General features: G+C 37.8%; 1 protein-coding gene across 5 annotated transcripts in view; it reads right to left on the bottom strand.

Annotated features, from left to right (window-relative positions):
* The window catches only part of LOC128599460 (dnaJ homolog subfamily C member 13), a 79,570-nt gene that overhangs the window by 61,465 nt on the left and 4,185 nt on the right, over positions 1–13,920 (bottom strand). For 4 of the 5 annotated variants that reach the window (XM_053611024.1, XM_053611020.1, XM_053611019.1 and 1 more), the window contains exons 2-6: positions 10,583–10,663; positions 9,199–9,274; positions 7,849–7,998; positions 5,133–5,174; positions 2,012–2,212 (exon numbers count right to left, since the gene is read on the bottom strand). In XM_053611024.1, coding sequence (XP_053466999.1) covers positions 2,012–2,212; positions 5,133–5,174; positions 7,849–7,998; positions 9,199–9,274; positions 10,583–10,650 — 537 coding nt within the window. In that variant the 5' untranslated portion in view covers positions 10,651–10,663. Of the gene's footprint in view, positions 1–2,011; positions 2,213–5,132; positions 5,175–7,848; positions 7,999–9,198; positions 9,275–10,582; positions 10,664–11,184; positions 13,913–13,920 lie in introns of those variants that run through there. The other variant, XM_053611022.1, reaches the window with a different exon arrangement.

The raw sequence follows: 13,920 nt of genomic DNA, 5'->3' as shown, positions 1-13,920 counted from the left end.
GTTTCTTTTTGGCCAGGTGTGCCCTATTAGATTGCTTGATTGAACAATTAATAGCTCTGAATGTCAACTCTTGGTTTGATCTCTGGATTTTGGGTGTGATTTTGTTCAAATGGATAAACCAACATGAAGACCAGAAAGCTGTCTACAAGAGAAAAACAAATCATTATGAAGTTGAGAAAAGAGGGAAAATCGATCAGACCAATTGCACAAGCATGGGCATAGCCAATACAACCATTTGGACAGTCCTGAAAAAGAAAGAAAAAAAAAAACAGACATGGAAGAGTTCAGCCAAGGAAAACAACAGCAGTTGATGACAAACATTCTGAAAGTTGTGAAGAAAAACCCAGAAACAACAGGTCAATGACATTGCCAACAGCCTCCACAGGGCAAGGATGAAGGTACCACAATCCACCTTTTGAAGAAGACTTCAAGAGCAGAAATATAGAGGCCATACCACAAGATGCCAACCAGAAGTCATCAGAAGTCCAGAAGCCCAGATTGGAATTCGCAAAGAAATACATAGATGAGTCACAAAACCTTCTGGAACCAAGATAACCCCTACCAAAGTGATCGAAAGGCCAAAGTGTGGAGAAAGAAAGGATCGGCTCATGATCCAAAACAAATGAGCTGATCAGTCAAGCACAGTGGAGGTTGTGTCATGGGTTGGGCTTGCATGAGTGCTTCTGCAATGGGCTCACCAATGTTCATTGATGATTTAAACTCATGATGGTAGCAGCAGAATGAATTCAGAAGTCTACACAAGCATTCTCTCTGCCAATTTATAGACAAAGGCATCCAATCTATTTGGGAGGACTTTCATCATGCAGCAAGACAATGACCCAAAACACACTACCAACACAACAAAGGATTTTAGCAGGGGAAAAGTGGAATGTTTAAGACTGGTCAAGTCTCTAACCAGACCTTAACCCAATTGAGCATGCATTTCACCTCCTGAAAATGAGACAGAAGGGAGAAACCCCCAAAACAAACAACAATTGAAAGAAGCTGTGAAACAAGCATGGACAAGCAAAACAAAAGAATCATGCCACAGTTTGGTGAGGTCAGGGGGTTGCCAGATTGATGCACTCATTGCAAGCAAGGGATATGCAACCAAATGTGAAGTGTTATTTATGTTAAGACTATCTGTTCCAGTACTTTTGCTCACCTAAAAATTGGATGGACTGCCACCAAAGGTGCCATGTTCTATGTTCTTTAACACATCATAGATTTAAATATCAGGAAATGAAAGCTGAAATTGATCTATCATCATCTTTTGATCTCAAACCAACATGTCTTAAATGTATAGCAAAAACAATAGAATGGGCTGTGCCATTCCAATACTTTTGGAGAGGACTGTACATCCAAGATGCAGCCTACGGCAAATTAACAAGCTAAATATGGCTAGTGTGCAAAGCATGTATTATTTCTAATAATGCACAATGTGTATTAGGGGTTGCAAGAATATGAATTAGTACTAGCTGACCAGTAATAAAAAAAAAAAACTGACTAGTAGTCTCGTAGTAGTCTTCAAAGAACATCACTATTTTTGCGCTATTTTATTAGTGCTGTTAACTTCTGGAAAAACAATTTAGAAAATATTATCAGGCATACCTTTACACCTTCTACAAGGTAATACAACATTCAATCAAAGAAAATAATTTTTCCAGCATAGTCTAACAAAGGATATTTAGTCTGCTTACTTCACCACCTGCTTGCTGTTTTTCCCCACTATCCTGACGAGACAACATCCCCACAGCAGCCACTAGTGATTGCATTAGTCGACTAGTCTATGCAACCCCTAGTGTGCATGAGTTTCCCAAACTACATTTTTAGCAGCGTAGCATTATTAGCATTATTTGCAATCTATTACTTTGTTTTACCAAGGCCAGATTTGAATCAGCAAAACTAAGAAAGACAGAAAAAAAAACTGAAAGAATACATTCTTATTTAGTTAAAGGTAACCTTAAGGAATGGCCAGGTTGAGCACAGTGCTGTACACAAACACACTTACAAGTCTGCTGAAGCCTCCATAGAGGATACAAAAACCCCCTTGGTAGTCTGAAACTTCTGCAAAGCCTTCGATGCAACGGTAATCATAGGAACAGATGACTCGGTTGGTGTGGAGGTCGATCTGGTCAATGCCCCCTGGCGTGACCTCTAACCCCACCAACTTCCGTGTGTCACTCCAATGATGCTTGTAGCAGTTATAACGCTGAGAAGGCAACATTACAATGGAAAATATCAAAACATCTCACAATCTAATCTAACCAGTAAACACAGGTCTGATCAGTGACATGTAATATGATGCCTGTGTAACTAAAATCTTAACAGAGAAAGGCAAGCTTTACATTTAGCTAGCAGACAATGTTCCCACTGTATGCGAGTGTGTAGTGGGGAAAATAAGTATTAGATGCGTCAACATTTTTTTCAGTAAATATATTTCCAATGAGGTTATTCACATGAAATTTTCACCAGGCATCAGTATTAACTCAAGAAATCCGGACATATAAAGAATTCACAACATTAAAGTCCAAAAATAAAGTTATATGTAATAAAGTGGAATGACATGGGAAAAAAGTATTGAACACGCTAAGAAAAAGCAGTTCTCCAAGGCAAGGTAAGGCAAGAAACCAGCTGAAGTAATTATACCCCCTATCTGTGCAAATTAATATCAGCTGCATTAGTAAATCGATGGTCTATAAAAAGGCTTTTCATTACCAAGGTGTCACACAAGAAACATCTCATGATGGGTAAAAGCAAAGCGCTCTCCCAAGACCTTCACAATCTTATTGTTGTAAAACATATTGATGGAATCGGATACAGAGGTATTTCAAAACTTCTGAATCCTCCATTGGGGCCATTATCTGCAAGTGGAAGCAACATCACTCCATCATCAAACGGCCATGCACAGGAGCTCCTCCCAAGGTTTCTGACTAGGGAGTCTGAAGAATAGTCAGAAGAGTAGCCCAAGAGCCAAGGACCACTCAGAAAGAGCTCCAGAAACACTTGGAGGCAGCAGGTACCATCGTCACAGAGAAAACAATAGACAATGCACTCCACTGCTCACGCTCACCCCACAAGCCTCCATTACTAAAGAAAAGGCATGTCGAAACTCTTTTAAAGTTTGCCACAACTCATTCGGACAAGCCTATGAAATACTGGGAGAGTGTAGTCTGGTCAGACGAGAGCAAAATTGAACTTTTTGGCTGTCATACTACACACCATGTTTGGAGAAGAAATGGCACTCCACATACCCTAAAAACACTATGCCAGCAGTGAAGTTTGGAGGTGGAAGCATCATGGTTTGGGGCTGTTTTTCCATCGCATAATAATAAACTTTATTTTATAAAGCGCCTTTAAAAGTAGCTTCTTCAAGCGCTTGGTACTGGCAGACTTCATATAATTGAAGGAACGATGAATGGAGCCCTTTACTGGAGATTCTTGAGAAGAATCTGCTGCCATCCACCAGGATGATGAAGATGAGACGTGGGTGGACCTTCCAGCAGGACAACGATCCAAAGCATACAGCAAAGGAAACTCAATCGGTTTCAGAGAAAAAAAATCAAGGTGTTAGAATGGCCCAGTCAATCACCTCACTCAAATCTAATTGAACAAGATTTAAAGACAATATGTTTAGAAGAATGGGCCAAAATCACACCTGAATACTGCGGCCATTAATTTCTTCATACAGGAAGTGTCTTGAAGCAGTCATTACAAACAAATGCTTCTCCACTAAGTATTAAATAAATATCAGTTAGCGTGGTCAATAGTTTTTTCCTGCGTCATCCCTCTTTATTACACAACTTTATTTATGGACTGTATTGATTGAGAAAAAAAAAAAAAAAAAAAAAGAAGAAACGAAGTAGTGTATTATTTTACCTATACTTGATATTTATCACACACTGAATCATTCCAGAGCCTCTTATGAAGTGCCAAATATTACTCATATCACATGATCATAAGCCATTGTTCTCATCGACCCAAACAATCTCGCGCTGACATCATTAGCTCCGCTCAACAGGAAGTTTTACAGGAATTGTCTCATATCTTCTGTAGGCAATGAGTGATTTAGATCATACTTGAGCTGTATGTTTGGTCACAGGGGCTGATCACATGGATGTGACTACTGTGAGTCACGGTCATAGCACCACCAACTTGCAGCAGAAAGTGTTTCACTTAAAACAGACTTTTAAATGGTCTTCTTATATTTACCCGAATTCGAATTGCTTCGAACTTGGTCAGAATATTGTTGAGACATGGCTGATGTAAAACTGCAAAAGGAGTCTTGATATCTTAAAGTGTTGCCGTTGTAACGCATCAAACATTAATACTTGACGTTGGGAAGTGCTGCGTTTTTTTATGTTATCCCTTTTTAAAATGATACCCATTACCTAAGGATTGTCTACTCTAATCTTTTTTTGGAGCCTCCATGCACCAGCAAAAGAACAAGAGCTGTTGTTTAGCATTTATAGTTAGCCAAGAAGAATCCTTTTTCCATTCGCTGTTGTACATTTTCCCTTACGTTTCTCCCTTAATTTCATTTGGTCATGTTGCTTCTTTCGTTTCTTCCTCATTTGGGGTTTTCATAGAGCACTTGAAAATACCACTTCATTTTCTTGTCATCATCTAAGTTGCTTGACTAGCTGAAGAAATTGCATAGAGGCAACTGAATAGGAATTATTGGATCGCTCCCTAGAAATTGTGGGAATTGGTGTTGGATACATGTTCCCTACGCAGCTGGGACATAATTTTTAATCGCACAATAGTCTACAACTACCAAGTGAAATAGCAATGCGCCATCGATTAACAATGAGAAAAGAGTACCAGCAGCTTGTGAGAAGTGCTGGTATACAAGAGTGCGTGCATTGATGGATGGAAGCAGTGCTAAAAGTGGGCCAGTACTCACCAGTGTGCTGTACCGGCACTTATACATTTTACTCTTTGGCGTACTTTAGTACGCCAAAGAGTAAAATGTATAAGTGCCGGTACAGCACACTGGTGAGTACTGGCCCACTTTTAGCACTGCTTCCATCCATCAATGCACTCACCCATAAATCAGTGTTTATCTGTATAAGGAATGAACTGGAATGAAACATTTGTTGTCTTGTGTACAAAAGGTTGACAATACTCACTCTTCCAGTTATCTTTCCCTCAGCAAAGTCTGTTCTAAACCTCTACAGAATAGAAAAAGGCAAGTATAAGAAAACATACCAAACTTAGTATACATGTGTGGTGGCTTCAGAAAACCGTCAAATGGTCAAACCAAACCAGGCTCATAAGAATGAAACACAGTTCAATCATGTATGTAGATTGCTAAATATTATAGATTCAATCAGAAAAGCTTTAAATGCTGACTTAATTTTCTCTCTTGATGCAGAGTAGGCATTTGACAGAATTGAATGGGCCTTTTTGTTTGCCGTTCTTCAAAAATTTCATATGGGAACGAATTATATTCACTTAGTTAAACTATTGTATGTGGACTCCTATGCTATAATCAACTGATGGCTTAGTCTCTGAGAAATTTCAGATAGATCAAGGAACTTCACAGGGATGTCCGGGGTCACCCATGCTCTATTCCATGGAATCATTGGCAGTTCAATTAGCCCAGAAGAACAGGGCCTGGGCAACTTGCAATAATTGAGGGAAACATGAATTTTGCTCGCTACCAGAAAATCCTAAAGGAGAATGTCTGGTCTTCAGTCCGTAAATTGAAACTCAAGAGCAACTGGATTATGAAGCAAGACTATGATCCAAAGCATAGGAGTAAATCCACCTCTGAATGGCTCACAAAATTAAAGTTTTGGGGTGGCCTAGTCAAATGTCCTGACTTGAACCTAATTGAGATGAGATTCTGTGGCAGGACTTTAAATGGGCAGTTCATGCTCGAAAACCCTCAAATGTGGCTGAATTTAAGCAGTTCTGCAAAGAAAAGTGAGCCTACATTCCACTACTGTGCTGTGAAAGACTAATCTCCAGTTATCAGGAGCATTTGGTTGCAGTTATTGCTGCTAAAGGCACAACCAGATTTTAAGTTTAAGGGGGCAATTAGTTTTTCACATGGGTTATAGGTGTTGCCTTTGTTTTATGTTGCATTTCGTTTAAAGATCTAAAACTATTTAGTTTGAGATATACACAAAAACAAGAAATCAGGAATACTTTTTCCACAGTATTATATAGCACCTTGCCTGAAAGGAGATCCTGCTGCTCAAGTGAAAGGCTCACTATTATGGAGAGACACACATTTCATTTACATACAAAGATTTGTACTATACCAAATTAACTCGTTCGAATTTAGATTCCAAATAAACTGTTAATATGCATCATAATATGGACACACTTCATTCATATGCATGTGACATGTAATCTGATCCAAAGTTAAGCTTCTTTATTTAGATAAATTTGTGTACCTCGTCTGCCTTAAAATGTTAGTTTGATGCCAATCTAATGTCAAGTATTTTAAATGGATTAAAATTTGTAACATGAATGGTGCATCATTACCCAAACACGTGTGTAGAATGCACACACTGATTCCGATAATGAAAGTAATCGAACACAGTAATCGGACAAAAGTTTACATGGCTATTATTCTTCTTCCAAATAGATTATTAAAAGGACATCAAGTAACCTAGTTCAATCTGAGACTTGTCTGCATGCAAACACAACTAATGGCAAAATGACATTTTGCTTGTCTGTTATTCATTAGTAGTTTCTAAATTCTCAGCCAAAATTTTTGTAACGGCAGTTTTTGAATAATAAAACATTTAACGTACTAAAACTGAAATCATGTCGATAAGAAATCTGTTCAAACAAATATTAATGCTTTTGTTGACTTTAATAATATTTGGTTACCTAATTGGCTACTTAATCTTTTTTTTTAATACATAATATAATCTTTATATGAACTAAATATCTGGTTTTCTGAGCATGTGCACATTTGAATTGTTTGAGAATGGTATTAGATTTTACTGTAAGTCAGTAAGTGAGCGTTTCTGGAACTATAAGTCAGTCTTAAGTCAGTGTATGATAAACTGTTTAAGGTTATTGCTAACAAATCTTTCAACACGTTTTGGTAAGATATTCTTATGTTTTCCTAAAGTACAGTTGTCAAAGTATATTACTGGGAGAAAAACTCAATTTGGGTGAAAACCAAATTTATCTTCCAGAACTGATACACGCCAACAGGTTTTCCCAGACCACCACACATTAGTTAAGACACACACACAGAGTTCCCATAGGTCTTAAATTGCATGCATAGCTGTGTAGTGTAAACAAAGGAGTAGAGATTGTTACTGTGGCAAAATGGGGACCAACACCATTTTAATAGTCTTGATTCTGGAAGAAATGCTGGGTGACCAGGTATATGGTACCTGGATATAAAGGGTGTCCCAAAAGTCTCCATACATAGGGGAAATTAACAGTTTTTGCAAAATATCTCCAAAATGTTTCATACATAGTTTATATTATATATTTTTTCAGACGGCCTGTAAGAATGCCCTTGACAAAAGAACGTATTAAAATCAATCTCGTGGCTGCATTGGGAAGCTGTCGCATGGTTGTGATGGACAGGAAACATGGCAAGCACATGTCCCATGACACTGTTGCCAAACTTATTAAAAATTCAAAAAGGCTGGAAGCGTTGCGGACCAACCTAGAAGTGGACATCCTCGAACAGCCACTGATGTAGCCACAACCAAAGTGGTGCTGGCAAACGTAGTCCCCTGTGTATGGATACTTTTGGGTCACCCTGTATATGTCGTGGATGATCCATAATATGTACTTTCAGAGTAATGGTGAATGGTACTCCATTTACTTTCCTTAAATCTTGTCTCTTTCCCCCCTTTTGCTCACCAGTGCCTCTGTCAGCAGCTCTGTGCGATGTTCAGTGGAAAACTTGAGTGTCTCAGACTTCTTCCCGCTACCCTTCCGGAAGGTAAGGTTAAATTCAGTGCCCTGTCCTTTTCCCACTGGTGATATACCACATATATCCCCATAAGGCCACTGTAGAAGGAGTCACACAGTAAGGATATGTACGGTAAATACTATAGGTATCTACAAAATGAAAAAATGTGACACTAATTACATTTCATTGTGATTTTTACAATTCAATGCAAAACATTACAATTAAAAGCATTAAGAAAAGCATTTAAAGCATGCTGACAAACACTAAATGTGACACGGTTAAATATAAGCCAGAATTATAATGAACTTAGTTCATGCAAATTTACTCATTCATCAAAATGCATGGGAGTAAACCGAGCAAAATACAGATAAACACACTATGACGACGCTAATGTCGTCCCTCACAGGGATTCTAGTACTTAGTCCATAGTCTGTATTAAGGCACATGATTAGTTTATCATATTTTGAGGTCAATTATGTCAATTGCTGGCCTAGTTAACTCGGCCTATGGACAGTGGCAACTGCTTGTGATATTAGAGGGGGTCGGCTAATGTCAGATATCAAATACCTGTCAATAGCTCAAAAACAAATGTACAGTTAAGCAATGCATTTGAATATAATGAGGTCTCATTGAAGGTATAATATTAAATATTATGGAAAATTAGTGTTTCAAGGCTGTAATGGTCTACTCATCTCATTTCCTCTGAATAATAAACAGAAAAGTTTCACTCAAACTAACAAAATATTAAACTTTCAGTTATGTTGTCCGTTCTTTTGTGATATATATCTATCCACTTTTACTTTCTCCTACAAAGACATTTTAGGGGGGAAAAAAAAAAAAGATGTAAAGAGTAAGTAAGCCACCTTGTACAAGTTCATTATACCGGCGGCTGAGTCCGTAACATGACAACTGATTATCTGTTATAGGCTTGTTACTGAAGCAGGCTGAAAAACATTGGCCCCAATGCACAACACATTTATGAGGTGTCTCATACCATTCTGTATGTTTTTCTTATGATCGCTGGTGGTGCTGTTGCGCTCAGTTAAACATAAATTCAAAATAACGTTACATTTGTTAACCACAAAAAATCTGATAGAAGCCCTTATATTGATTTTTTATTTATTAATTTTTTTATTTTTTTTTTACATTTACAAGTCCAGATGGTACCATTGTTACCAGTCACCACTGCCTCTGGTTATAACATTACATTTGGCAGTACATTGGAGCTTTCACTTGCCCGAATGAATTTGCCATTTGTCCACTTCTGGTTGATATGGCTCAATGACTAGCACTCATACCTGGTTTGTAACTTCTAACGTCGTAGGGTTATATGTTGTTATGCCATGTGTCCCAATAGAGAAAACTCGCTTGTACCTGGAAAGAGAAACACACATACATACACAATGTAAGGTCCCAGTAAGTGCTTTCCCAGAATACATACATTATATTGCATAAGGAAAATACGATTCCATTAAAAAAATTCAGATATATTCAAATAACCGGATGCCACAATCTAAGAGAGCCATATAAAAGCAATTTATTACAGAACAAATTGCACTGAATGTGAGATACATCATTTGATAACGACACTTCTCTGTAATTATAACAGTAATAAAAAGAATTTTGTATGTTCATATACAAGGATATTGTGCAACAACATCAGAAGAGAGCGGTCCAACAGTCATGGTTAGAGCGCATGCTGCACTTAACAGACTGTCTGTGTGAATGAGAGACCAACATTTCCCAGTCCTTATCTAACTCAGAGCTCCACCATGTCTTGCTCTACTGACCAAAATTGGGAACAAATTGAGCATTTCGTCAGATTGAATCAAACACTTGAGAGTGTCTGAGCGATGTGCTCTGGGTCTGATTGCAAGCAACCTCTAGCATGATTTCAGTAAGAAAGCGAGCTGACCTGATAAACTGACCCACAAGACAAATGCAGAAGAAACACGTTGTGTTCAGGGTACTTTTACTGATGAACAAAAAAGAATGTTTTAAAAGAATGCTTTAAACAAAATGAAACAAAACGAAAATACCTATTAACAGAAATAAACACCCAAGCTCACTGCAAACTCTCTTGTGCTGAGGTTATCGTAGTGTCTATAGTTGAAATTGAATACCACTCATATTAATTAAATTATGAGTTAAATTATTACATTTGATCATGTCAGTCTGTCTTTTTTTTATTTTTTATCTACTGTTTCACAATGGGGTTTTTTCCTTGGATTGAGGTACAGTGATTTTGCAGGTCAGTTAAATGCCCTGCTGTTCCATCACCCTGTCTGAAATAGTCACATACAGACTTGACCCTAGGCATCGTAGTGATCTCTGAGTGTGGGAATGTCAGTGTTATGTTGTGGTTGTAGATGATACACAAAACGCAATTTCACAGCCTAGTCAACAAATGATCATCTGTGTTTTTGCTCAGTTACACTCATGCAGGTGTTTAACCTATTAATGTTGTGCAATAAGACACTGCTACTGGCTACTGATGGATGCAACAGTTTCTTTGTATGAGGGGCTTCACACAATTTCATTTTTTTAAATGATTTTATATAAAATGATTCCTTCTAAACTAGCCAACTCAAGCTTTCATAACACAGTCCCATGCTAAGAGGCATGAAATTTAAATCTGTCATTGACTGTGGCTCAGAGTGGAGAAAAGAGCAGGCCACTTACTTCCCCCTCCAGGAGTGTTTGGTTGTGTAGAAACAGGCCAAGTCTTTATTCTCTTTGAGGACGTTCATCTTCCAGCAAGGCCTGCAACAAGCAAACAAAAATAAGAGTTTAACAAAAAGAAGAGACAAATAAGCATGAACATAACAGTATAGCAACTGTGACTTTTGTGTGAAGTTCTTTTAGATAATTTTTATTGTAAACAGATTTGCATTTATTTGAAGGGCTTATTTTTTATTCTAAATATGTTTAAAAGGTTGCTTCAGGTAATATAACATAACTGACTTATTATATACACACTTCAATGCTACTTTGTTGCCCCGATCTGAACACTTCTGAGCAAAATATGTTATAAAATGGTAAAAATTTTATTACCAGCCGGGTTGGCTTCAGTTATTTGTGGAAATAATTTCGATTTTTTTCCCCCCAATTCAGTAATCTCTCCCTCTCTCATATTTTATTTATATATATCTGTGTGGGGGGAGGGATGGGAAAACAATTGTGTTATAGTAAGGTTTTATTTGTAACACTCAACGTGTGGTTTTTATTTTGTTTTAATTTATTGATTCATCTTCATGTGATTCATTTTCATGTGATTCATTTACCTTTTCTCTTCTCTCCTCCCTTCCCTTTCCCAAATATTTCATTGAGAAGAAGAAAAAAAACAAAAAAACAAAGGAAAACAAAATTAAAAGTACCAAAACAGCATCAAAACAGAGAAGCACATTAACACAGAAGTAAATTTAAGAGGAGTGAGTCCACAAAATCTAGACGAAGTAATGCACGACCATATCTTCAATAAGAATCCGAATTCTGTAGCGCTGGAAGGCCGAGCGCAAAAAAAGAATAAGAGTGAAAAAAACTCCACTATATAGGTGATGCAGTTCACCCCGATATCAAGAGTTTAACGTAGTCTCCTGCTTCCTCCGCTGAAATAAAGTCCTTCTGAACACCGCTGGAGCTCTCTCGCACGGCGTAAAATGTCAACACAGTCACTGTGATAGTGGAATCTGCACACAATAGCTCGTGGTCATTCACCAGGCTTGGGCTTCGGCTGAAGGGTCCGGTGGGGCCGGTCCAGAACCGGCTCCTTCTCCAGACCAAACGCCTCTTTTAACAAGGCCGCTACAGCAGCGGTTGTACAGGTGTCAGCGCCCTCTGGAACTCCGACTATCCTAACGTTATTGCGCCGTGACCTCGACTCCAAATCCTAACATTTATTCTCTAATTGAGTCACGGTCGCAGTGAGACTCGATAGTAGTCTTCATATGAACTGTCATCGGTGCAGCCGGAGAGAGCGTGCCCCATTTCCCCAACAGTACCTTTCAGTGTTGATATGGTAGCCTCGGTAGCGACTTTATCACCAGCCTGCTGTGTTTTCACGGCCTGCAGGTCAAGCTGGATAGTAGACAGCGCATCCCTGAACATCGCCTGAAACTCCTTTTTAAAAATATCGGCAATCTCCTTCCTCAGTGAAGCCAGCAACTCAAGCCTGAGTGCGGCAAAGTCAGGGTCACTGCTCGGCAACGCGGATTCAGGGGGAGAAGGGGACTCGCTCACGGCGTGCACACTAGGTCTCAGTTGTGTCTGAATGCTACCACGGGTTTTCGTGTTCTTTCCAGACATCTTAACATGCCACAAAGTTCAAAGTGCAAATAAGGAAATGAAGTAGAATAAGTCAAAATATATTATATGACCAAAAAGCACTAATTAATTACAATTTTAATCGAAATCAGCAGGAGCCTCCAACTTCGCGTCTTACTCCATCGAACACCGAATTCCGTGTGGTTTTTATTTTAAATAAACGAAAAAATGGTATTGAAAGTTTGTCCCCACATCTGATTAACCATGACTGTGCCACCTTGTGGTCAAGAACTGTAACAACTTTCATTTTTTTCCTTATATCTGAAGAGTTTGTGCTAAATTCACAGTTCTTTATTCCTATAATTCCCTGGGGTATGCTGAAGTGAACACACACCATCATCTGAAAGGAGTACTTCCTGTCAACCATCTTGAATTTTTTTAAAAGCTGTTTTTGAATTTTGTTTTTCTACTACTCCTCCTACAAATTATGTAATCAACATCAAATTTGGCATACATCATATTCAGATCAACCTAGACAAAAGTTATCAAAAGAATGTTGATATTCCAAATGGTTTGCCCATAATGTGCTAACAAATCTGATGGTGAAGTCACCAAACAGCAATGATCTTGCACACAGACAAATCTCAGGACCATGCCCTGAGGCTATGCGACAAATTTTGTGACAGCGCAACAATATGCTTTCATCCAAGTGCCATTTTTGCTACTCCTGGTCTGAAGTGTCATCTTGAAACCTGTCTAAACAAAAGTTATCAAATGATATTCAAAACTGTTCTCCGATAACGGACTGGCAAATGCGTGAAACTACAAATCATTCTTGAATCCCTCTGCTATAATTATGGCTCTCCTTTTCTTATTCAACAATTGTAGTATGTCTGTGAATGTGCGGCTCACAGAGACTTGGTGTTTGGCCCCTGAAAATGCTGCTTCTAGCTTTAATTTATTTTAAAAATATGCTAATACTTATGTTCATTCTCCATCATTATTAAAAGAAAATATTCACAGAAAAATCACACAAGCATTATAATGAACTGCAGCATAAGTGTGTTCCAGTTTTATAATAGAGAGCATGTCCAGTGAACTTTTCTGATCTTTCTGGAATTTAACAAACTCCATTAAACAGATCTTGTACAATATTATTGGATTTTTTTTTAGTCAACTGTAGCCTAAATAGCAGTTCTTGGTTTGAGAAAGATATTGTTTTGAGACACTTTTCGTACTCAGTTCACATTAAACAGAAAATAGAAAGCTTTCCAGAGTTAAATAAAGTTACGTTCTTACTAATTGCTATTTGTTGGTATACTTTGTGAATAAAAATGATTTCTTTTTTCTGATTATTTTGAGCACTAAACCAGATATGCCTACAGATAATGGCATTGTGTTAGGCTACACCCCTAATCTACACTGTACTCAGGTGTTCATGAACACCACAAATAATCAGATGCAATGTTAAAAATTTTAAATCAGTGTCTCTGCAGCTGTTTGCCAGAAGTCAGTAGGGTATGCATCATATGGAAGCCAATAATGGCATGCAGCCATAATTGAGTGACTGGTCTTATTTGTCTAAATTTATATATTTGTGTGAGCCTGCTTTCTATATAATTTTTTCCAACTTAATACTTAATTATTTAATTAAATCAGTTAATTACATTACAATAATGTAATATTTAATTAATGCCTTTAATATGAAACTGGGTTTCATAAAATTCATTAAATTTGTACTCGTAATTGAAATAAGT

This window comes from Ictalurus furcatus, chromosome 23 (assembly GCF_023375685.1).
Source record: "Ictalurus furcatus strain D&B chromosome 23, Billie_1.0, whole genome shotgun sequence".
In the NCBI taxonomy this organism is placed as follows: Eukaryota; Metazoa; Chordata; class Actinopteri; order Siluriformes; family Ictaluridae; genus Ictalurus; species Ictalurus furcatus.
The sequence above is the reverse complement of the archived record's forward strand: the minus strand, read 5'-3'. Positions and strand labels throughout refer to the sequence as shown.